The sequence below is a fragment of the Oncorhynchus gorbuscha genome, linkage group LG12 (assembly GCF_021184085.1).
Source record: "Oncorhynchus gorbuscha isolate QuinsamMale2020 ecotype Even-year linkage group LG12, OgorEven_v1.0, whole genome shotgun sequence".
NCBI classification, from domain to species: Eukaryota; Metazoa; Chordata; class Actinopteri; order Salmoniformes; family Salmonidae; genus Oncorhynchus; species Oncorhynchus gorbuscha.
This window is the reverse complement of record NC_060184.1, coordinates 10,115,319-10,141,495: the sequence shown is the minus strand read 5'-3', so window position 1 is coordinate 10,141,495 and position 26,177 is coordinate 10,115,319. Positions and strand designations below refer to the sequence as shown.

Here is a 26,177-nt window from a genome sequence, read left to right as displayed (position 1 = left end):
TTATATAGACAGGTGTGTTATATAGACAGGTGTGTTATATAGACAGGTGTGTTATATAGACAGGTGTGTTATATAGACAGGTGTGTTATATAGACAGGTGTGTTATAAAGGTGTGTTATAAAAACAGGTGTGTTATATAGACAGGTGTGTTATATAGACAGGTGTGTTATATATACAGGTGTGTTATATAGACAGGTGTGTTATAAAGACAGGTGTGTTATAAAGACAGGTGTGTTATATAGAAAGGTGTGTTATATAGACAGGTGTGTTATATAGACAGGTGTGTTATATAGACAGGTGTGTTATATAGACAGTTGTGTTATATAGACAGGTGTGTTATATAGACAGGTGTGTTATATAGACAGGTGTGTTATATAGACAGGTGTCTTATATAGACAGGTGTGTTATAAAGACAGGTGTGTTATATAGACAGGTGTGGTATATAGACAGGTGTGTTATATAGACAGGTGTGTTATATAGACAGGTGTGTTATATAGACAGGTGTGTTATAAAGACAGGTGTGTTATATAGACAGGTGTGTTATAAAGACAGGTGTGTTATATAGACAGGTGTGTTATAAAGACAGGTGTGTTATATAGACAGGTGTGTTATAAAGACAGGTGTGTTATATAGACAGGTGTGTTATATAGACAGGTGTGTTATAAAGACAGGTGTGTTATATAGACAGGTGTGTTATATAGACAGGTGTGTTATAAAGACAGGTGTGTTATAAAGACAGGTGTGTTATATAGACAGGTGTGTTATATAGACAGGTGTGTTATATATACAGGTGTGTTATATAGACAGGTGTGTTATATATACAGGTGTGTTATATAGACAGGTGTGTTATAAAGACAGGTGTGTTATATAGACAGGTGTGTTATATAGACAGGTGTGTTATAAAGACAGGTGTGTTATATAGACAGGTGTGTTATATAGACAGGTGTGTTATATAGACAGGTGTGTTATATAGACAGGTGTGTTATATATACAGGTGTGTTATATAGACAGGTGTGTTATAAAGACAGGTGTGTTATAAAGACAGGTGTGTTATATAGACAGGTGTGTTATATAGACAGGTGTGTTATATAGACAGGTGTGTTATATAGACAGGTGTGTTATATAGACAGGTGTGTTATATAGACAGGTGTGTTATATAGACAGGTGTGTTATATATACAGGTGTGTTATATAGACAGGTGTGTTATATATACAGGTGTGTTATATAGACAGGTGTGTTATAAAGACAGGTGTGTTATAAAGACAGGTGTGTTATATAGACAGGTGTGTTATATAGACAGGTGTGTTATATAGACAGGTGTGTTATATATACAGGTGTGTTATATAGACAGGTGTGTTATATATACAGGTGTGTTATATAGACAGGTGTGTTATAAAGACAGGTGTGTTATATAGACAGGTGTGTTATATAGACAGGTGTGTTATAAAAACAGGTGTGTTATATAGACAGGTGTGTTATATAGACAGGTGTGTTATATATACAGGTGTGTTATATAGACAGGTGTGTTATAAAGACAGGTGTGTTATAAAGACAGGTGTGTTATATAGACAGGTGTGTTATATAGACAGGTGTGTTATATAGACAGGTGTGTTATATAGACATGTGTGTTATATAGACAGTTGTGTTATATAGACAGGTGTGTTATATAGACAGGTGTGTTATATAGACAGGTGTGTTATATAGACAGGTGTCTTATATAGACAGGTGTGTTATAAAGACAGGTGTGTTATATAGACAGGTGTGGTATATAGACAGGTGTGTTATATAGACAGGTGTGTTATATAGACAGGTGTGTTATATAGACAGGTGTGTTATAAAGACAGGTGTGTTATATAGACAGGTGTGTTATAAAGACAGGTGTGTTATATAGACAGGTGTGTTATAAAGACAGGTGTGTTATATAGACAGGTGTGTTATAAAGACAGGTGTGTTATATAGACAGGTGTGTTATATAGACAGGTGTGTTATAAAGACAGGTGTGTTATATAGACAGGTGTGTTATAAAGACAGGTGTGTTATATAGACAGGTGTGTTATAAAGACAGGTGTGTTATATAGACAGGTGTGTTATAAAGACAGGTGTGTTATAAAGACAGGTGTGTTATATAGACAGGTGTGTTATAAAGACAGGTGTGTTATATAGACAGGTGTGTTATAAAGACAGGTGTGTTATAAAGACAGGTGTGTTATATAGACAGGTGTGTTATATAGACAGGTGTGTTATAAAGACAGGTGTGTTATATAGACAGGTGTGTTATAAAGACAGGTGTGTTATATAGACAGGTGTGTTATAAAGACAGGTGTGTTATATATACAGGTGTGTTATAAAGACAGGTGTGTTATATAGACAGGTATTTTATAAAGACAGGTGTGTTATATAGACAGGTGTGTTATATAGACAGGTGTGTTATAAAGACAGGTGTGTTATATAGACAGGTGTGTTATATAGACAGTTGTGTTATATAGACAGGTGTGTTATATAGACAGGTGTGTTATATAGACAGGTGTGTTATATAGACAGGTGTGTTATATAGACAGGTGTGTTATATAGACAGGTGTGTGCCTTTCCAAATGATGTCCAATCAATTGAATTCACCACAGATGGACTCCAATCAAGTTGTTGAAACATCTCAAGGATGATCAATCAAAATAGGATGCGCCTGAGCTCAAGGTATTTCTGTTTGTAATTTTTTATAAATTAGACAACATTCTAAAAACCAGTTTTCGCTGTGTCATTATAGTAGTACTGCTAGGTTTTACACAGTGTAATGTAACAAATAACTTTAATAAATAACAATACAAGTCATACATTTGTGATATCAATATCTGAATTTTTTTGTTTTTTAATGAATCAGTAAAGTTATATGAGATCGGGGGGCCGATTGGCCATCTGGCAATTCTGGCAAATGCCATATGTGCTGGACAATTTGGATTGGGTTGGCTGTTGGAAATTGACACACAGGGTGCCTATAAACACAGACGGAGCACATTGTCACCTCAATCAAACCTTCTTTTTTGGGGGGCAGTTAAGACCATGATTTGGTCAAACAGTTAAGTGCATTATCCTCATGATTCCTGTAATGAAAGTGTCTGCCCAGCCCCTCTGCCTGTTTCACTGGGGCCTGGTGCTGGGATGAGCCAGCCACTCTCCTCTACCCCAATGTGCTCAAGAGAAGAAAGAAAAACATTTCAAAACGCAATTGCGAGAAAAACACAGCTTTGAAAGCTTCGTCCATATGACCCTGTCTAAGATAAGAGGATCTCATCTTTCTATAAGTACTGTCAATATTCAGCTCAATAGAAACTATTTTTACAACCAAGATATTTGATATGGCTTTGCGATATGAAACAGCGCAGATGCAGAATGTGCACCAGCCATTGTGAGGGCATATACCTATAGGTCTATAACTACTTAGAGTTAATATGTTAATATGTTAATATGTTAATATGTACAAATCTGTCGTTCTGCCCCTGAACAGGCAGTTAACCCACTGTTCCCAGGCTGTCATTGTAAATAAGAATTTGTTCTTAACTGACTTGCCTGCTTAAATAAAGGTTAAAAAAATAAAATAAATGGGGCATCAAGACACACTCCTCTAGGGGTAATATCTACCACATCATTGACACTCACTTGCAGTGGGGAGAAAGGTGAGTCGCTGATGATGTCATCTTCCAGAGGTGTGATTCTGAGGAAGTCGACGTGTTTGGGGCGGGAGCGAGGCCGGCAGTAGGACAGAGACTCTTCCACCTCTCTGTGCCAGATCTCCTCCTGTCTCCCCAGGGACTCATCTCTCTGCCAGATCTCCCCCTGTCTCCCCAGGGACTCGTCTCTCTGCCAGATCTCCTCCTGTCTCCACAGGGACTCATCTCTCTGCCAGATCTCGTCCTGTCTCCACAGGGACTCATCTCTCTGCCAGATCTCGTCCTGTCTCCCCAGGGACTCGTCTCTCTGCCAGATCTCCCCCTGTCTCCCCAGGGACTCATCTCTCTGCCAGATGTCCTCCTGTCTCCTCAGGGACTCGTCTCTCTGCCAGATCTCCCCCTGTCTCTTCAGGGACTCATCGCTCTGCCAGATCTCCTCCTGTCTCCTCAGTGACTCATCTCTCTGCCAGATCTCCTCCTGTCTCCTCAGTGACTCATCTCTCTGCCAGATCTCCTCCTGTCTCCTCAGTGACTCATCTCTCTGCCAGATCTCCTCCTGTCTCCTCAGTGACTCATCTCTCTGCCAGATCTCCTCCTGTCTCCTCAGTGACTCATCTCTCTGCCAGATCTCCTCCTGTCTCCTCAGTGACTCATCTCTCTGCCAGATCTCCTCCTGTCTCCTCAGTGACTCATCTCTCTGCCAGATCTCCTCCTGTCTCCTCAGTGACTCATCTCTCTGCCAGATCTCCTCCTGTCTCCTCAGTGACTCATCTCTCTGCCAGATCTCCTCCTGTCTCCTCAGTGACTCATCTCTCTGCCAGATCTCCTCCTGTCTCCTCAGTGACTCGTCTAAAGAGAAGAGACAAAAGGAACATCAGAGTTGGTAGAAGCGTATATTTGGGGTACATTTCATTTTAAATTCAGTCAATTCAGGAAGTGACTTGAAATTCAATGAATGAATGGAAAACCCCTCATAGAAACCATTCCTCTTAAACAAGGTAGAAGTTGGTATTGTGTAATGTGCTTAACAAGTCCAGGTCTACTACAGTAATGTTAATTGGCCAAGGTTGACATCACCAGTTAATACTTCAACCTTCTGTAAGGCCATATCTTTCCCTAAGTTTCCTAATGCATTTCCTAATGCACAATAATTAATACAAATTAATTCTGACTGAGTGTAGTAACCAGGCCATAACAGCACCCACAATACTGTATGGTTCTGTATTAAAAGTTAAGTTGTGGCGCCACCTTCAGAATTAGAAGTGGAATTGCTGCCATTCTCAGCCACGACATGAGTTCTTCATGACCTTTTGAACATCAACTCAGTAGTCCCCCGTGGTGCAAAAACTACTCAAGTATGACAATAAAAGTAAAGATACCTTAATAGAAAATGACTCAAGTAAAAGTGAAAGTCACCCAGTAAAATACTACTTCAGTAGAAGTCTAAAAGGTATTTGGTTTTAAATGTACTTAAGTATGGAAAGTAAATGTCATTTCTAAAAATATATGTTAAGCATACCAGTGGTTGGCCAGTGGCACACAATCATTTACTAATAAAGCATTTGTGTTTAGAGAATTTGCCAGATCAGGCAGTAGGGATGACCAGAGATGTTCTCTTGATAAGTGCATGAATTGGACCGTTTTCCTGCCCTGCTAAGCATAACAAATGTACTTGTGGGTGTCAGGGGAAAATGTATGGAGTAAAAAGTCCATTATTTTCTTTCGGAATGTAGTGAAGTAAAAGTAAAAGTTGTCAAAAAATATAAGTAGTGAAGTACAGATACTCAAAAAACACTACTTCAGTAGTACTTTAAAGTATTTTCTACTTTACCCCACTGGTAGCCCCAGCCCATATAACAGCATGGAACTGTACTGATATTAGAACTAATCACAAGTCAAATCAGCTCATGTCCTTCATGTTAACCTGTAATGAGATGTGAATGACTGAGATACACTACTTGACCAAAAGTATGTGGACACGTGCTCATCGAACATCTCATTCCAAAATTATGGGCATTACTTTGGAGTTGGTCCCCCCCTTTGCTGCTATAACAGCCTCCACTCTTCTGGGAAGGCTTTCCACTAGATGTTGTAACATTGCTGTGGGGACCACAAGAGCATTAGTGAGATCGGGCACTGATATTGGGTGATTAGTCCTGGCTTGCAGTCGGCGTTTCAATGAATCCTAAAGGTGTTTGATGGAGTTGAGGTCAGGGCTCTGTGCAGGCCAGACAACTTCTTCGACACCGTTCTCGACAAACCATTTCCGTATAGGCCTCGTTTTGAGCACAGGGGCTTTGTCATGCTGAAACTGGAGAGGACCTTCCCCAAACTGTTGCCAAAACGTTGGAAGCACAGAAGTATCTATAATGTCATTGTATGCTGGAGCATTACAAATCCCCTTCACTAGAACTAAGGAAAAACAGCCCCAGACCATTATTCCTCCTCCACCAACCTTTACAGTTGGCTCTATGCATTGGGGCAGGTAGTGTTCTCCTGGCATTCTCCAAACCCAGATTGGTCCATCGGACTGCCAGATGGTGAAGCGTGATTTATCACTCCAGAGAACACGTTTCCACTGCTCCAGAGTCTAATGGCAGCGAGCTTTACACCACTCCAGCCAACGCTTGGCATTGCGCATGGTGATCTTAGGCTCGTGTGCAGCTGCTCAGCCATAGAAACCGTTTCCTGAAGCTCCTGACAAACAGTTCTTGTGCTGACGTTGCTTCCAGAGGCAGTTTGGAGCTCGGTAGTGAGTGTTGCAACCGAGGACAGACTATTTTTACGTTCTGCGCACTTCAGCGCTCGGCGATCCCATTCTGTGAGCTTGTGTGGTCTACCACTTCACGGCTGTGCCGTTGTTGCTCCTAGACATTTCCACCTCACAATAACAGCACTTACAGTTGATCGGGGCAGCTCTAGCAGGGCTTGTTGGAAAGGTGGCATCCTATGACATGACTGTGTGCTCGATTTTATACACCTGTCAGCAACAGTTGTGGCTGAAATAGCGAATCCACTAATTAGAAGGGGTGTCCACATACTTTTGTATAAATATTGTATGTATGTGCCAGGTAGATAACAGAGGTGGTGAGGCTGTCTGGATGAAGACGTCTGGTTGGCAGGAATACCAGGGTGATGGACACAGTGTTAATTGGTCAGCTACTGTCATGTTTTGTCATTTATTATCATGTCTTGTCTCTGTGCTTCCCTTCTATTCGTTTCCCTCTGCTGGTCTTATTAGGTTCTTTCCCTCTTTCTATCCCTCTCTCTCCCCCTCCCTCTCTCCCTCTCTCGCTCTCTCTCTCTATCGTTCCGTTCCTGCTCCCAGCTGTTCCTCATTCTCCTAACTACCTCATTTACTCTTTTCACACCTGTCCCCTATTTTTCCCTCTGATTAGAGTCCCTATTTCTCCCTCTGTTTTCCGCTTCTGTCCTTGTCGGATCCTTGTATGATGTTCGCTGTTCTGTGTCCTTGTTCCGCCCTGTCGTGTTTTACCTTCTTCAGATGCTGCGTGTGAGCAGGTGTCAATGTCAGCTACGGCCGGTGCCTTCCCGAAGCAACCTGCAGTCTGTGGTCGCGTCTCCAGTCTCCATTCCTCTCTACTGACGAGTGGATTTCAGTTTTCCTGTTTTTGCTTTCACCTAGATAATATCCAGGATTATAGCTTTTGTCTAAGACTGGAATAAAGACTCTGTTTTCGTTAAGTCGCTTTTGGGTCCTCATTCACCTGCATAACAGCTACATCGTGGGTGTGGCCAATGGCCATGTGGGAGCCAAATTCACCAGACGGCTCGTCTGCACATTGCCGTCATTCAATAGGCATCGCCCAGCCAAAGAGGCAGAGAGAGACACAGAGAGATAAAGAGATAACATCCTCAATTCGTCTCTACAAGGTGTCAAAAGCATTCTACAGAGACGCTGAACCATGTTGACTCTAATGCTTCCCACGGTTGTGTCAAGTTGGCTGGATGTTCTTTTGGTGGTGGACCATTCTTGATACACACAGGAAACTATTGAGCGTGGAAAAACCAGCAGGTTTGCAGTTCTTGACACAAACCGGTGTGCCTGACACCTGCTACCTGCTACCTGCTACCTGCTACCTGCTACCTGCTACCATACCCTGTACAATGGCACTTACGTCTTTTGTATTTTCCATTCACCTCTGAATGACACACAATCCATCTCTCAATTGTATCAAGGCATAATAATCCTTCTTTAACCTTTAACCTGTCTCCACCCCTTCATCGGCACTGACTGAAGTGGATTTAACAAGAGACTTCAATAAGGGATCATAGCTTTCACCTGGATTCACCTGGTCAAGAGCAAGTGTTCTTAATGCTTTGTATACTCAGTGTAGATCGACAGCTGCTACTTTGGCCCTGTGGTTCTGTTCATTTTCACACACGCGAGCAGAAGAAGCCGTTACCAGTAACCACCTCTTAGGCAAAAACTTGAATTCACTCCATTGCATAAAGATGGTGGCCCACAATGCACTTACTGTTTTTCTAAGTTCTCCATATTGTACATTTCTCTCCATTCCATTTTGTTTTTGTATGGTCATTAGCAGAGTCTACACGATCCCAATTTTAGCTTCAATACTCCGGCAACCCAGCGGACTAGTTAGTTGGTGTGTGTAGTTAGCGCTAAAAGAATGACATCATATCTGAATTCTTACACCTTTATAAACGTTCGCCATTGGAGTTTATTTCAAACTTTGGGTCGTAATGGACCATTTAATTACTGTTACCACCATTGGACACCTGGCCTTTGATAACTATACCTATACCTAACCATAACTATATCTAACCCTAACCCTAACTATACCTAACCCTAACTATACCTAACCCTAACTATATCTAACCCAAACTATACCTAACCCTAACTATACCTAACCCTAACTATATCTAACCCTAACTATATCTAACCCTAACTATACCTAACCCTAACTATACCTAACCCTAACTATACCTAACCCTAACTATACCTAACCCTAACTATACCTATAAGACCTTGAAGCTCCGGCACAACCACACTGAACCATGCTGATTAATCCTAGATTGCACTCCTGACTGTTCCTTCCCATGAAAATACCTCTGCTTTTTTTGTTCACACAAACACTCGTCTTTAATCCTGAACCTTGGATTGACTTCGCTCACTGCACATTCTATCGTGGCCTCCAGAGAGAGCACACACACACACACACACACACACACACACACACACACACACACACACACACACACACACACACACACACACACACACACACACACACACACACACACACACACACACACACACACACACACACACACACACACACACACAGACACAGACACACAGACACACACACTTCTGGTAAACTAAACATGGGTAGAGATGATTGATGGTACTGATGTAGGATCTTAATTTGAGACAGTTTGATACAACAGGAAAATAATCCTGCAGCAACAGGAAATGTGAATTATTATGTGGGTTATAATTAATGGAAATATGTTTGTTTGATTAAAAAAAGGGAAAATCAAGTCTGAAATTTCAAAGTGGAAATTACAAACTTCAGAAGCATTTTTAAAACCTCAAATACACTGCAAGTTTAACATTTCCTGCATCAAATTAGGATCCTACATCTGAACTCTGAAAATGATGGCTCCATGCTGGTTGATGAGAGTTAACGGCCTAAAAGGGAGTGTGATAAATTGGAAAGTAAAAAAGGCCCAAGATCCGCGTGTGTGTGTGTGTGTGTGTCAGAGACGTTTGTGTGTCAGAGCACTGCTGAGAAGCCTTGGCCCATAACAGTCACCTGACTATAGAGAATGCAGAGTGGTTGAGGCAGAAACAGCAGATCACTAAGCGATGTGTAAACCTGACTGTCAGAACCTAGCTAGAGCATCATAGAGCTCTGCTTTCCACTTATTCACCCCTAACTGTCTGCCTGTCTGTCTGTCTGACTGTCAGAACCTAGCTAGAGCATCATAGAGCTCTGCTTTCCACTTATTCACCCCTATCTATCTGTCCTGTCTGTCTGTCCTGTCTGTGTGTCTGTGTGTCTGTGTGTCTGTGTGTCTGCATGTCTGTCTGTCTGTCTGTCTGTCTGTCTGTCTGTCTGTCTGTCTGTCTGTCTGTCTGTCTGTCTGTCTGTCTGTCTGTCTGTCTGTCTGTCTGTCTGTCTGGTCTGGTCTGGTCTGGTCTGGTCTGGTCTGGTCTGGTCTGGTCTGGTCTGTCGGTCGGAGAGAAGCAACTCCTACTTTGTAAGGGTCAATTATCCTGTGCAGCTCAGTATACATCCTCAAAGACAAGAACACTGCATATTAGTTACGTGACAGAATATGTCTTACTCCATTCTACGCAGTATCTTTTCCCCCTTCTGTAAGCTTATTTCTCTTCTTATAATTTGGACATGATGAATTGCATAAGGTGACCACTCACCTGAAGACAGCACAGTGGACAAACTGGAAATACCAGGCTCTCCTTTTCTCTGACCGTCATTCTGGTTCTGCTCATTCAGCCTCAGATCCAGCCATGCTACTTGCTTCCTGGTCCCCTTTTTGTCCCCTACCTGTCCTCTGTTGACCTTAACGTCAAAGTTGTCACCTCTATTACAACTCCCACCCTGCAGGACAAGATGGCCTGGTGCCGAGTTCTTCGTCCCTCTCTGACCTTCCTCATCTCTCATTCTTCTTCCCTCGCTCATCTCCTCATCAGGCTGGGAGAGGGACCGAGGCAGGGGATGGTGACTGAGCCGGGGGCTGGACAATAGGGAGGACAGAGGAGACAGGATGGGGGACATCATAGGGGACATGCTGTTAAAGCTACTGGAGGTCCTTGGGGACGAGGTGTCCAAGAGAGAGGGCGAGGAGGGACGCTTCCATTCTCTCATAGGGTCAACGGTCATGGTGTTGCCGTTGGAGAGGTCGATGGGATCCCATGACAATTCTGGAGAGGTTTGCTCTAAGTTGAAGTTCCAGGTTGTTTCTCTGCACTCTTCTCTACACCTCACTGCCTCCCAGTCTTCGTCTTCCCCAAGACCCTCCATCCTCAGTGCTCTCCGCAGGCTCTGGCTCAACGCCTCACCCAGGGCATGAATCTCCTCAGCTGGGAGAGAATCTTCCAGAGTAGTCCCCCAATTCTGGAGCTCTGGCTGGAGCTGGAAAGAGGATTCAGGTTTGGTCTCGGACACTGACTCCTCTTCAGACACATCTGGCGTAGAGGTAAATAGATCAAGAACACTCCCCTCTCTCCCTTCTTTGATCCAGTCAGCGCTGATTAGACTGACCCTCCGTATGATCTCCTCCACCTCCTCAATCTTCTCCATCACCCTCCAGGCTGCTTCCCTCCTCTTCATCTCCATCCTCCACCCCTTCTCTGCTCTGCCTCCCTCCTTCCTGGGGCTCAGGGCCTGGTTGGACCCCCCCTCTGGAGACTGCCTGGTGCTGTCCTGGGCATCCTCTATCTCTTGAGGTTTAGATGGGAAGGGAGAGGTGTTACAGAATTCGTTGTCGTACTCTGAGAGCTCCGTATCTGAGTCAATGTGAACAGACTCTTCTTTCAGAGTTACAACTTCTCGGGCCGTGCGAGAACTGTAGTGGTACTCAAATGGGAGAACTTTGTTCAGAGAACAAGAGTGGTTCTCAGAGAGTAGAACCCCCCTGAGGGAGTCCAGAACAGCGCTGGAGGGTACGGTGCATGGCCTCTTTGCTTCCTGTGTCATAGTTGGACTCTTAGAACATTTCTCCCTCTCTCTGCCTCCCTGGATGGTGTCCGTTTTCTCCTTTTCTCCTCCTCTCATGACTGTATTCCTCCTCTCTGTGAAATTAGAGTTGGAGACACCATCAGAAGGATAAGCTGGACTCGATTCCACTGCACCCCACTGAAGCGTCTCCTCGGCTGGGTGAGCACTCATCTTCCACAAACTCTTCAGCCTCATTCTCTTGGAGCTCCCTGCTGTCCGTGGGGTCCCAGGGGACCGGGTGAGGGTGTGCTGTAGGCTACTGGTGCCGTTCATCCCCCCAGTCCTCCTTCTCCTGGTCGCCTGGGGGTCTGGTGGTAATCTAGGTGAGCAACCATCGAGGCTCTCCTCTGAGCCCAGGTGCTTGAGCTTACCTCCCTGGTTCCCCATCCCAACCCTGGCCTTACACTCCGAACAGAGAGGTAGCAGGTGGAGGTCAGCCAACCAGTGGAGCTCAGAGTCTGATGATGATCCTAAAACATCCGCCTTGCTGTCCTCCTCAAAACTCTGTTTCTGCTTTTTAAACCCAAGTTCTCCTGACTGATCCCACTGCACTGTCTCAACTGGCCCCTCCTCCGTTGGATGGTGGGAAATGATTGGTTGAGCCCTAAGAGAGGCGGTCTTGTGGAGGGAGGAGCCGGGGCCCCTTTGGATAGGGGTGGGGGTGAGGATGAACGGCCTCACAGAGCTCCTCTCCCTGATGGTTTGGTACAGACGCAAGGCGCTGTGGGTCCCTTCCATAATAACAACTGCTATGGTAGTTGGCATGTAAACTGGCTGAAAAGTGTCTTGAAGTGTCTGAACAACGTAGTCTAGCAGCTCATCAATGGACTTTCTTCCGTTTCCTTTGGAATGGTTTCCTCCTAATGAAAAAGAAATGGTTGGTTATGTTAGGATATCTTTCTGGCTTGAGTTGTGGGACCGTTTTATTCAGGCAAGGTAGATGAGTGGATTAGAATGGAATATAAGCGCATACGATAATGAACAAGGAAACATTTTTTATGTAAACCTAAAACTTTTTTGAAGAGCAAAAACATCCCGTCTGTCTCTTCACAGAGCACCTGACCACAAACTTTCCCTGACAGAAATAGAAACCTTGCAAGATTAGATTATAACTGATGAGATATTACATTATCTCAGAGAGAGAGAGAGAAAGAGACAGACAGAGAGAGTATGACCATATTAGAGACACATACTGCCCACAGATTACAAACTCACAAAGAATTTGAAAATGAATCCAATCTTGATAAACTCCCATATCTATTAGGTGAAATACTACAGTGAGCCATCACAGCATCAAGATGTGTGACCTGTTTCCACAAGACAAGGGTAACCAGTGAAGAACAAACATATTTGTTAATACAAACTATCTGTCTCTTTATTTTCCCTTTCCTACTTCAACTATTTGCACGTTGTTACACTTGTATTTACTATAAAAGGTAGTGGATGAACAGGTCAGTAACTCATGAAATATGATACAATATTGTGTAAAACATTGAATTTGTAAATTGCATCGAAATGGACTTTGTCACCAATTTTCTCCCATGTTTTAGACATGAGGCGTGACCTGCGGAAGCAACACATGATCTACATCACCCTCAGCAAGAGGATGTGCTGTGGCTGATGCCTCTCCCGTCCTTTGATGTTCTCTTGCTCTCTCTCTAGTTAATCAGTCCCGATGGCTTTTGTCGTGTGTGTCCAACTCTACTTACCTCTTATTTAGAGCTCAATGGTAACGTTGAACTTCCAGGCACCAGGGATGACGACAGGTGCCGGGGATGACGACAGGCGCCGGGGATGACGACAGGCGCCGGGGATGACGACAGGCGCCGGGGATGACGACAGGCGCCGGGGATGACGACAGGCGCCGGGGATGACGACAGGCGCCGGGGATGACGACAGGTCCCGGGGATGACGACAGGCGCCGGGGATGACGACAGGCGCCGGGGATGACGACAGGCGCCGGGGATGACGACAGGTGCCGGGGATAGCAGGTTGCCTTTTGCTTAGATGTTGCTTTGCTTTATCTTGAACTGGCTGGCTAGTTAGCTTACAAAACATACTGTGCAGATATATCTTCAAATTCACCCGGCTAATTAATAGTTTGAGTACAAGTGGCATGATGCTGTGCTGTTACATTTGTAAATGACCTGGTATAACAGCAAAATGAGCTGAACGGAAAAAGTAAATACTGGAAATGCTCAGGCAGCTGCCATTTTCTATTGGGAAAGAAAAGGACGCGTTAGGAATCATTTAAACATCACCTATATAAATTCCAGCTGTGCCCATGCTAAAATACAATGTGACTTGTATTGTACTACTGAATTGAACTGTGAGGAGAGGCACTCAGACCAGCTTTTGTGATTGAACTTAGGTATAGGCAGGAATGACCGGGGCCTTCAGCAAGTAAGACATCATTTGAACATCACAGATATACATTCCCAATGCGCCCGTGATAAAGTTAACTACACTACTTTAGGTGGCTGCTTTGAGCAAAACTTGTGTGTAATATAACCTATTCTGGGAGCCTAGTGTGTGTGTGTGTGTGTGTGTGTGTGTGTGTGTGTGTGTGTGTGTGTGTGTGTGTGTGTGTGTGTGTGTGTGTGTGTGTGTGTGTGTGTGTGTGTGTGTGTGTGTGTGTGTGTGTGTGTGTGTGTGTGTGTGTGTGTGTGTGTGTGTGTGTGTGTGTGTGCGTGTGGAATAAACTATTTACAAGATGTGTGCAGATGTTGACTGTTGCCAACTTTGGGAGCACGTGGTCGTTGAATAACTCTGGTCCGGCATTATGACTCCGCCAGAGGTCGTCACGCTGGACGAGGATGGTGATGGAGGCTTTGGTGGTCCACGACAACAAAGAAGCAAGTGTCTCTTCCCGTGATGTTGAACTGACCGGGGATCCTGGTGCCAGTAGGGACGGTCTTCACAGAGGCAGTATCACTTGACATTATCGGTATCACTTGACATTATCGGTATCACTAGACATTATCGGTATCACTTGACATTATCGGTATCACTTGACATCATCGGTATCACTTGACATTATCGGTATCACTTGACATATCATATCATATAGTGGGAAGTATCCTATAGTTCAAGACTGCGTGAATGCATGTACCACTCTGAATAAATAAATACTGTGCCTCTGAAGTTTTGTCTCTGGTTATGAAACTACAATACAGACTGGATGTCTTTTATTGATTTATATTTATTTCACCTTTATTTACCCAGTTAGGCCATTTGAGAACAAGTTCTCATTTACAACTGTGACCTGGCCATGATAAAGCATAGCAATTCGACACATACAACAACACAGAGTTACACATGGAATAAACAAAACATAGTCAACAATACAGTAGAACAAAAGAAAACAAAAAGTCTATATACAGTGAGTGCAAACGAGGTAAGATAAGGGAGCTAAGGCAATAAATAGGCCATTCTAACCAAGTCAATTCTGAATGTCAATAGATTTGGGGATTCATTCTCATCAGTGACAACATTCTAGAAGTCTGGTATCCGGGGTAATCTGGATAATGATTATATAATTGATTAAGCGGCTCTTTCCTTGTGGTGTTTACAGCTGTATAGAACACATTGTATTGCTTAGATTCTCAAACTTAATATCTACATTCACCGACACAGGATAAACTTTATCCCTCATGCTGGCCCAGACCAAACCAGTAAGTTACCACTCACTATAGCTGCATTTCTCCACATGGCCACACTGATAGTGGTCTTCTCCACATGGCCAGACTGACAGTGGTCTTCTCCACATGGCCACACTGACAGTGGTCTTCTCCACATGGCCAGACTGACAGTGGTCTTCTCCACATGGCCAGACTGACAGTGGTCTTCTCCACATGGCCAGGCAGTGCCAGGCTGATAGTGGTCTTTCATGGCCACATGGACCAGACTGACAGTGGTCTTCTCCACATGGCCAGGCTGATAGTGGTCTTCTCCACATGGTCTTCTCCACACCAGACTGACAGTGGTCTTCTCCACATGGCCAGGCTGATAGTGGTCTTCTCCACATGACCAGACTGATAGTGGTCTTCTCCACATGGCCAGGCTGATAGTGGTCTTCTCCACATGACCAGACTGATAGTGGTCTTCTCCACATGGCCAGGCTGATAGTGGTCTTCTCCACATGACCAGACTGATAGTGGTCTTCTCCACATGGCCAGGCTGATAGTGGTCTTCTCCACATGGCCAGACTGACTCCACATGGCCAGACTGATAGTGGTCTTCATCCATATGGTCTTCTCCACATGGCCAGACTGACACTCCACATGGCCAGACTGACAGTGGTCTTCTCCACATGGCCAGACTGACAGTGGTCTTCTCCACATGGCCAGACTGATAGTGGTCTTCTCCACATGGCCAGGCTGATAGTGGTCTTCTCCACATGACCAGGCTGATAGTGGTCTTCTCCACATGACCAGGCTGATAGTGGTCTTCTCCACATGGCCAGACTGATAGTGGTCTTCTCCACATGACCAGACTTCTAGTGGTCTTCTCCATATGACCAGACTTCTAGTGGTCTTCTCCACATGACCAGATTTCTAGTGGTCTTCTCCACATGGCCAGGCTGATAGTGGTCTTCTCCACATGACCAGACTTCTAGTGGTCTTCTCCACATGACCAGACTTCTAGTGGTCTTCACCCCTTTTAATGCTCTTCTGCTCATCCTTGAAAAATGCTATGAGGTCTGAAATAGACACCAAAGTCAACATACTGTACTAACAATTATCTAGGCTAAGTATTCCAAATGGATTCAATCGTTTTTTTTGTCTTCATCAATCTACACAAAAACATTTTTTTTTAATGCAACTTTGTTGAAGCACCATTGGCACCGATTACAGCCTTGAGTCTTCTTGGGTATGACGCTACAAGCTTGGTACACCTGCATTTAGGGAGTTTCTCCCATTCTCCTCTGCAGATCCTCTCAGGCTCTGTCAGGTTGGATGGGGAAAGTCACTGCACAGCTATTTTCAGGTCTCTCCAGAGATGTTCTATCGGGTTTAAGTCTGGACTCTGGCTGGGCCACTCAAGGACATTGAGAGACTTGTCCCGAAGCCGCTCCTGCGTTGTCTTGGCTGTGTGCTTAAAGTCGTTGTCCTGTTAGAAGGTGAAACTTCACCCCCATTTGAGGTCCTGAGCACTCTGGAGCAGGTTTTCAACAAGGATCTCTCTGCATTCAGGCCAAATAGTGCAATCTTGGTTTCATCAGACCAGAGAATCGTGTTTCTCATTGTCTTAGAGTCCTTTAGGTGCCTCTTGGCAAACTCCAAGTGGGCTGTCATGTGCCTTTTACTGAGGAGTGGTTTCCGTCTGGATACTCTACCATAAAGGCCTGGTTTGTTGAGTGTTGTCCTTCTGGAAGGTTTTCCCATCTCTACAGAGGAACTCTGGAGCTCTGTCAGAGTTCTCGGGTTCTTTGTCACCTCCCTGACCATGGCCCTTCTCCCCCGATTGCTCAGTTTGGCCGGGCAGCCAGCTTTAGGAAGAGTCTTTGTGGTCGCAAACGTCTTCCATTTAAAAATGATGGAGGCCTCCGTGTTCTTGGGGACCTTCAATGCTGCAGAAATGTTTTGGTACCCTTCCCCAGATCTGTGCCTCAACATAATCCTGTCTCGGAGCTCTACTGACAATTCCTTCAACATCATGGCTTGGTTTTTGCTCTGACATGCACTTTCAACTGTGGGACCTTATATAGACGGGTGTGTACCTTTCCAAAACATGTTCAATCAATTTAATTGACCACAGGTGGACTCCAGTCAAGTTGTGGAAACATATCAAGAGTGATCAATGGAAACAGGATGCACCTGAGCTCAATTTCGAGTCTCATAGCAAAGGGTCTGAATACTTATGTAAATGAGGTATTTATAAAAACCTGTTTTCAATTTGTTATTATGGAGTATTATGTGTAGATTGATGAATAAGGCTGTAACGTAACAACATTTGGAAAAAGGGGAAGGGGTCTGAATACTTTACGAATGCACTGTACTGCTCTGCTAACTAGCCAGCTAAAGTGTAGTCACTGGCTAGCTAAGACAGAGAAAGGGGACTTAAATGACATGGATTGGGCATAAAGATATCTGATCCCGTGCTGGTGAATGGTAGTTTAGTGTTGGCTAGAGATGAAGTGCAGGAGCTTCCTGCAGGAAGTTGTAGTGTTGCTGAGGTCTTTTCTGTTGCTATTTAGTATTTTGAATTTTTGGGAGTAAATTGAGGTGAATATATTCATAAAACTCACCTTATCCAAGAGAGAATTACATGGCTATCAAAACGTCACACCAGGGTAAGCCTACACAAAAAACAGACCTTATATGGAGTAGTTCTAATATCCCATACGCAAAAATGATTGGAACCATTACTGGGTTTTACGGCTAGGTTTTATGGGTATTATGATATGTACACTGTGCCGGACAATAGGCAATAAAGTTATCTTTTCAAGGCCAAGATGGCATCACTTTGAGTGGGTGTATTTGAACGTACTTCCCGATAAACCAGGAAGATAATGATCAATACTCATGGATTTTAATATATTTTTTTGTAAACTGACCCTTACCTATATGAAGTAACAGAAGGTGATTGGAAAACACGGTGATCACGACTCCATTGGCTGAACAGATGCTAATCACCTCAGATGCAAGCAGCGAGACAGAAGCATGCAGCCCACATATTTTGTATTTGTATTTATTATGGATCCCCATTAGCTGCTGCTTTGGCAGCAGCTATTCTTCCTGGGGTACAGCAAAATTAAGGCAGTTAAAGACCTTCCAGAACTCATGGTAAAAGACTCCTTATATTCACCACTGCCACCTATGACGAGTAAGAACCCTCCTGCCAGATACAGGGCAGTCGAAAATTATTCTACCAACCCTGACATTCTCAAAGCCATCTTTGAGAAACTGGCCATTAATGAAAAGACAACAGAGTCTACCTCCAAATCAATGGAGTCTCTCTCAGCCACTGTGCAGCAGCTCCTCAACCAGGTGTCAACCCACATCGCCACAGCAGCTGTAACATTAGGTTTGTTTTAGACTTGAGCTGATTCAGTTGACTCCGAGGCTATTATTTTATTCCTCGACTTTTGTAAAGCATTTGATACAATAGAACACAAATTCCTAATTCCTTCCCTGTACACTTTTGGTTTCGGGACTATCTTTGTCTCTGATATCAATATGTTTTATAACAATATTAATAGTTCTATTATGATTAATTGTAACACAACCAGAATATTTAATATCCACCGTGGTCTACGCCAGGGTTGTCCTATTTCAGCTTTCTTATTCCTTTTAGTTGTAGAATTACTATCTATTAGCATTTTAAACATCCCTGAATTAGAAGGTATTTCAATATTTGGAAAATAAATAAATAAAATATCTCAATTAGGGATACAAATCTGTTTCTAAAAGATAAGGATCGAGTTGCTATTGCACTAAATATTATCAAATCTCCTCTGCTTCTGGTATGGAACTTAATTAGAATAACTGTACAAAGCAGAGGGTCTGTCACGTTTTGTCCTCCCTGCTCTATCCCTATCTGTAGCTGATCAAACCAGCAAGGATGTCAACAACACTTTCCTAGACTTTATATGTAAAAATAAACAACGCAAACTTAAAAAGTCTGTAATATCAAAGCAAAGAGCGTGGATTGTGGACTTGAAGTGCTAGATTTCATTGATATCAACAATACCTTGAAAGTAAACTGGATAAAAAAATGTATGCTGACCTATGAATCTATATGGTACTTCATACCCTGTCATATTTTTATGAAATTGGGCAGTCTTCAATTTTTGTGGAAGTGCAACTATTCTCCAGCAAAATTACCTATCAAACTGTCAAAATGTAATGAACAAGCCATTTTAGCCTGGAAACTATGTCCACAACCTCTTTGTAGCGGCGTTCTTCGTTTGTTGAAAGAGAGTCGGACCGAAATGCAGCGTGGTGGTTACTCACGTCTTTAATGAATGAATCGCGGTACATGAAATAACTGATACAAATACAAAACAACAAAACGGAACGTGAAACCTAATACAGCCTATCTGGTGAAACTACACAGAGACAGGAACAATCACCCACGAAATACAAAGTGAAACCCAGGCTACCTAAATACGGTTCCCCATCAGAGACAACAAGAATCACCTGACTCTGATTGAGAACCGCCTCAGGCAGCCAAGCCTATACTAGACACACCCCTAATCAATCACAATCCCAATGCCTACAAAAAATCCAATACGACAATACAATAACCCCATGTCACACCCTGGCCTGAACAAATAATTAAAGAAAACACAAAATACTAAGACCAAGGCGTGACACTCTTCCCACACAAAGAACTTCTGTGGAACAACAAATATATTGTTGTTAAAAACAAGTCTATGTTCTTCCCTAATTGATTTGAAATAAATATGATATTTGTGCTTGAGATATTTAATAAAGAAGGAAATATACTCTCTTATAGGAAGTTCTTACAAACATATAACTTCCCAATACATTATAAAGAATCTAATTCCATATGCAAAGCAATACTTTCAGGTTTTACTAAATTAATAAAATCTCATTTGTGTTTTGGAGATCATGTCAAGGTAGATGCACAATGTATGTTGGAATGTTGCCCCCTGCTGGATAATAAATGTAATAATACATTAATTAGATCATTTTTGTCAAATCAAATGTTATTTGTCACATGCGCCAAATACAACAGGTGTAGAACATACAGTTAAAGGCTTACTTACCAACCCGTTAACCAACAACACATTTTTTTAAATAGCCCCCCAAAAATAAGTAACAAATGTCTCCAAGAACAAGATCTCTCCTAGAGGGAAATTCTTCAGGAATGAATATATTACTGAAATTGAATGGAAGAAAGCTTGGTTGCTCCTTCACACATTTTGAATATCAAATAAAGTCAAATAAATTAACTTTAAAATCTTGCACAAAATATCCCCTTGCAAGAACGTGTTGTCTAAATTCATGGATTTAGAGGACATATGGCTTTTCTGTGATAAAGAAGAGGAAACTATTATACACATTTTTTTTACGAGTGTGATTCTGTGAAGTTAGTTTAGAGCGAGTTAAGTATTTAAATTTTTTATTCCATCAATAAAACCCATGTTTTTACAATGAAAGATGTAGTATGTTATTGTTCAAATGAAAACAAAATGTCACGCCTTGGTCATTGTATCTTGTGTTTTTGTTATATGTTTGGGTAGGCCAGGGTGTGACATGAGTTTATATGTTGTATTTCGTATTGTGGTTTGTATTAAATGGGAGTGTGTATTAGTAGGGGTGTGTCTAGTTAGGCTTGGCTGCCTGAGGCATTCCTAATTGGAGTCAGCTGATTCTCGTCGTCTCGGATTGGGAACCGTATTTAGGTAGCCTGAGTGCGCGTTGTATTTCGTGGGTGATTGTACCTGTCTCTGTGTTAGTCACCAGATAGGCTGTAATTAGTTTCACTCGTTTGTTGTTTTCTTCTTCAGTTATTTCATGTACTGCATTTATCTTCATTAAAAGTCATGAGTAACCTACACGCTGCATTTCGGTCTGACTCTCTTCAAACAACAGACGAACTTCGTTACACAAAACTACTAAATTAATCTTTACTTTTTCATTCTCTCTGGTAAATTGGATATACACAAAAACACACGTTTGAAATATGTCCCCAAATGCAATATATTTTTCCTTGAAATCCAATATTTAATAAAATCTCTAGAATTAGTCAATAACACAAAAAAACACTGTATTCTTACAACTCTATCATAGGTTTGTACAACTGTAACCCCTGGACTTTATTCCATTTATTTGAGGTACTTTAACGTTTGAAAGTCAATTGTTGTGATTTTATTTTTTTACTTTATAATGTTATTTTTGTTTCTTCAGAGAAAATGTATGTGTAGTGATGCACTATGTTGTTTTTTTCTATTGTATTGTAAATTGAAATGGTATAATAATAAAAACAGCTAAATACAATTAAAATAAAGTCGTATTTTTTGTTTCTATTGTGATTTTCTGAAAATGTCTGGTAATTAGTTATTGCACTATTATTACAATGCACTGTTTCAATGGTATTCAACTTTTAACATGTTCGGATCAATCCGATATGAGTTTTGCACTAATAGTCCTGAATACAGACCACCAATGGGCAAGTCATAATTACACACACATTACGCACACATTACGCACACATTACGCACACATTACGCACACATTACGCACACATTACGCACACATTACGCACACATTACGCGCAGATCGTTTTTTTTCTGTATCAGTGAACACAAAGGCTAAAACTACCCCAAGATGACAAAAGTGTCAAAAGCTATGATGAAAATGTACAATTTAAAATGTCTACAAGTTAATTTTCAAAAACACAAACATAGAAACTATTGATAAATACTTACCCTTTTCTGTTGCATCCTCAGACCCTACATTCCAAAGAGCGCTGGCATAATAGCATGCACTGAGATTTACATTTTCACTTTGACAAGCGACAGAACCCGGCCTGCTGCTGTTACTGACAGGTCATGAACCAATCGTCTCTGTCCAACGGCTATTGGGACGGCTCCAATTGGAGCATTTGCCTGAAATCCAGTGACAGTGAACCGTGTGATAGGTATTGGATGGGGCAGACAGGCTACAGACAGAATAAACAGGCAGACGGTGAAAAGGGATTTAAGGGTAGCTAATACCTTAACCTTAATCCGTGCAGGGTTTCTCTATCTAATAGAATAAACCTGGAGACAGATTAACATATAGGGGAATGAATTTAACCTACAAGGTAGGCTTACTGAAATACTGTGACCACCTGCAACTGATGTTGTATAGAGTTTTATGTATCTGGGTTGCATTTTTGGGGTGGCAGGTAGCCTAGTGGTTAGAGCCATGGCCAGTAACCAAAAGGTTGCTAGATCGAATCCCTGAGCTGACAGGTTCTGCCCCTGAGCAAGGCAGTTAACCCACTGTTCCTAGGCCGTCATTGTAAATAAGAATGTGTCCTTAACTGACTTGCCTAGTTAAATAATCATTCATCCCAATTCTCATCCCCTATTCGACAAACACTTTCATCTCTTATGGTATGAGGGGCCGATTTGGACCGTTACCCCTAAAAACCCAGCATCTATTTGAGCTACATCACCTATCTATGTGTGCCCACACTATTCAGGTCAGCAGATCTGAACAAAACACACGCACACACGCTGAGTGCACTATATGAGGCTAATCTGACACCTGAGCCAGCTGTCATGTGGTTGGTTGATGAAGGAGGAAATAGACCTCCTGCTGGCCGACCCAGAGTCTTTGCAGAGCAGCAAGTGCACCTTAACACACTAGAGTAATGTCCTGTATAGTGCACCTTAACACACTAGAGTAATGTCCTGTATAGTGCACCTTAACACACTAGAGTAATGTCCTGTATAGTGCACCTTAACACACTAGAGTAATGTCCTGTATAGTGCACCTTAACATGTAATGTCCTGTATAGTGCACCTTAAACACACTAGTTCAACTTAACACACTAGTAATGTCCTGTATAGTGCACCTTAACACACTAGAGTAAATGTCCTGTATAGTGCACCTTAACACACTAGAGTAATGTCCTGTATAGTTGAAACACTAGAGTAACTTAACACACTAGAGTAATGTCCTGTATAGTGCACCTTAACACACTAGAGTAATGTCCTGTATAGTTCACCTTAACACACTAGAGTAATGTCCTGTATAGTGCACCTTAACACACTAGAGTAATGTCCTGTATAGTTCACCTTGACACACTAGACTAGAGTAATGTCCTGTATAGTTCACCTTGAACACACTAGAGTAATGTCCTGTATATAGTGCACCTGTATAGTTCAACACACTAGAGTAATGTCCTGTATAGTTCACCTTAACACACTAGAGTAATGTCCTGTATAGTTCACCTTGACACACTAGACTAGAGTAATGTCCTGTATAGTTCACCTTGACACACTAGACTAGAGTAATGTCCTGTATAGTGACACACTAGACTAGAGTAATGTCCTTGTTCACCACACTAGACTAGAGTAATGTCCTGTATAGTTCACCTTGACACACTAGACTAGAGTAATGTCCTGTATAGTTCACCTTAACACACTAGAGTAATGTCCTGTATAGTTCACCTTGACACACTAGAGTAATGTCCTGTATAGTTCACCTTAACACACTAGAGTAATGTCCTGTATAGTTCACCTTGACACACTAGACTAGAGTAATGTCCTGTATAGTTCACCTTGACACACTAGACTAGAGTAATGTCCTGTATAGTTCACCTTGACACACTAGACTAGAGTAATGTCCTGTATAGTTCACCTTGACACACTAGACTAGAGTAATGTCCTGTATAGTTCACCTTGACACACTAGACTAGAGTAATGTCCTGTATAGTGCACCTTAACACACTAGAGTAATGTCCTGTATAGTTCACCTTGAAACACTAGAGTAATGTCCTGTATAGTGCACCTTAACACACTAGAGTAATGTCCTGTATAGTTCACCTTAACACACTAGAGTAATGTCCTGTATAGTTCACCTTAACACACTAGAGTAATGTCCTGTATAGTGCACCTTAACACACTAGAGTAATGTCCTGTATAGTTCACCTTAACACACTAGAGTAATGTCCTGTATAGTTCACCTTGACACACTAGACTAGAGTAATGTCCTGTATAGTTCACCTTGACACACTAGACTAGAGTAATGTCCTGTATAGTTCACCTTGACACACTAGACTAGAGTAATGTCCTGTATAGTTCACCTTGACACACTAGACTAGAGTAATGTCCTGTATAGTTCACCTTGACACACTAGACTAGAGTAATGTCCTGTATAGTGCACCTTAACACACTAGAGTAATGTCCTGTATAGTTCACCTTGAAACACTAGAGTAATGTCCTGTATAGTGCACCTTAACACACTAGAGTAATGTCCTGTATAGTTCACCTTAACACACTAGAGTAATGTCCTGTATAGTTCACCTTAACACACTAGAGTAATGTCCTGTATAGTGCACCTTAACACACTAGAGTAATGTCCTGTATAGTTCACCTTAACACACTAGAGTAATGTCCTGTATAGTTCACCTTAACACACACTAGACTAGAGTAATGTCCTGTATAGTTCACCTTGACACACTAGACTAGAGTAATGTCCTGTATAGTTCACCTTGACACACTAGACTAGAGTAATGTCCTGTATAGTTCACCTTGACACACTAGACTAGAGTAATGTCCTGTATAGTTCACCTTGACACACTAGACTAGAGTAATGTCCTGTATAGTTCACCTTGACACACTAGACTAGAGTAATGTCCTGTATAGTTAACACACACCTTGACACACACTAGAGTAATGTCCTGTATAGTAACACACTAGAGTAATGTCCTTAACACACTAGAGTAATGTCCTGTATAGTTCACCTTAACACACTAGAGTAATGTCCTGTATAGTGCACCTTAACACACTAGAGTAATGTCCTGTATAGTTCACCTTAACACACTAGAGTAATGTCCTGTATAGTTCACCTTGACACACTAGACTAGAGTAATGTCCTGTATAGTTCACCTTAACACACTAGAGTAATGTCCTGTATAGTTCACCTTAACACACTAGAGTAATGTCCTGTATAGTGCACCTTAACACACTAGAGTAATGTCCTGTATAGTTCACCTTAACACACTAGAGTAATGTCCTGTATAGTTCACCTTGACACACTAGACTAGAGTAATGTCCTGTATAGTTCACCTTGACACACTAGACTAGAGTAATGTCCTGTATAGTTCACCTTGACACACTAGACTAGAGTAATGTCCTGTATAGTTGACACACTAGACTAGAGTAATGTCCACCTTGACACACTAGACTAGAGTAATGTCCTGTATAGTTCACCTTAACACACTAGACTAGAGTAATGTCCTGTATAGTTCACCTTGACACACTAGACTAGAGTAATGTCCTGTATAGTTCACCTTGACACACTAGACTAGAGTAATGTCCTGTATAGTTCACCTTAACATTCTGTGTTGTCGCACACCATGATTAGTGCTATCGGGATCCTTGTGATGTCCCTACCCTGAACCTTAACCCTTACCCTAACCTTAACCCTAATCCCTACCCTAAACTTAACCCTGAACCCTAACCCCTAGCCTGAACCTTAACCCCTACCCTAACCCCTACCCTGAACCTTAACCCCTACCCTGAACCTTAACCCTAAACCCTACCCTGAACCTTAACCATTTTAAATGTCAACTTCAATGGGGTAATGTCAGAGTGCCAATTTAGCATTTCTAACCATTTGCCGTAGCATTTATGATTTTCATATATGCATTATGTTACTAGCCTCAAACTGAATCTGAAAGTGGCCTTTAGTGATAACGAGAAACGGACACAAAAGTTATCGTCCTGACAGTTCTGACACTTTCTTTATTCTCTATATACCTTTTCTCATTTCAAATATTTCCCTATTAATTCATTTCAATCGATTGATAACTAATTACAACAAAACATTTAATACACAACACAAGTGCACTTTACCTATAGTATATCTCCTCATTCCCCAAACATAAACACTTTTAGATCAAGATAAACAACTGTCATGTCTGAATATTGCTACACATGTAGAAAACGGATAAACATTACATTCAGCTTCAAAACAGTGTAGGCAACATGAACTAGTCTCTCTTGCACTAAAGTCCGTTTACAATGACAGGAAATCAGCGTCAGAAAAACGCAAAGTCTCTATGTGACCATTTTTTACCACAATGACTTCCAGTC

General features: G+C 42.1%; 1 protein-coding gene and 1 long non-coding RNA gene across 2 annotated transcripts; both read right to left on the bottom strand.

Moving 5' to 3' along the window:
- Positions 1-2,786: 2,786 nt before the first annotated feature.
- Positions 2,787-4,171, bottom strand: LOC123990508. The gene is made up of 2 exons (XR_006830662.1): positions 3,652-4,171; positions 2,787-3,185 (listed from the first exon to the last, which is right to left on the bottom strand). It is a non-coding gene; the product is annotated as an uncharacterized LOC123990508 (long non-coding RNA).
- A 16-nt stretch (positions 4,172-4,187) lies between these two features.
- On the bottom strand, positions 4,188-14,708 carry LOC123991495. The gene is made up of 4 exons (XM_046293111.1): positions 13,102-14,708; positions 10,090-12,252; positions 4,325-4,511; positions 4,188-4,218 (listed from the first exon to the last, which is right to left on the bottom strand). Exons 2-4 carry the CDS (start codon positions 12,155-12,157, stop codon positions 4,188-4,190), a joined length of 2,286 nt encoding a protein of 761 aa, XP_046149067.1. The 5' UTR covers positions 12,158-12,252; positions 13,102-14,708.
- Between the last annotated feature and the right edge of the window lie 11,469 nt (positions 14,709-26,177).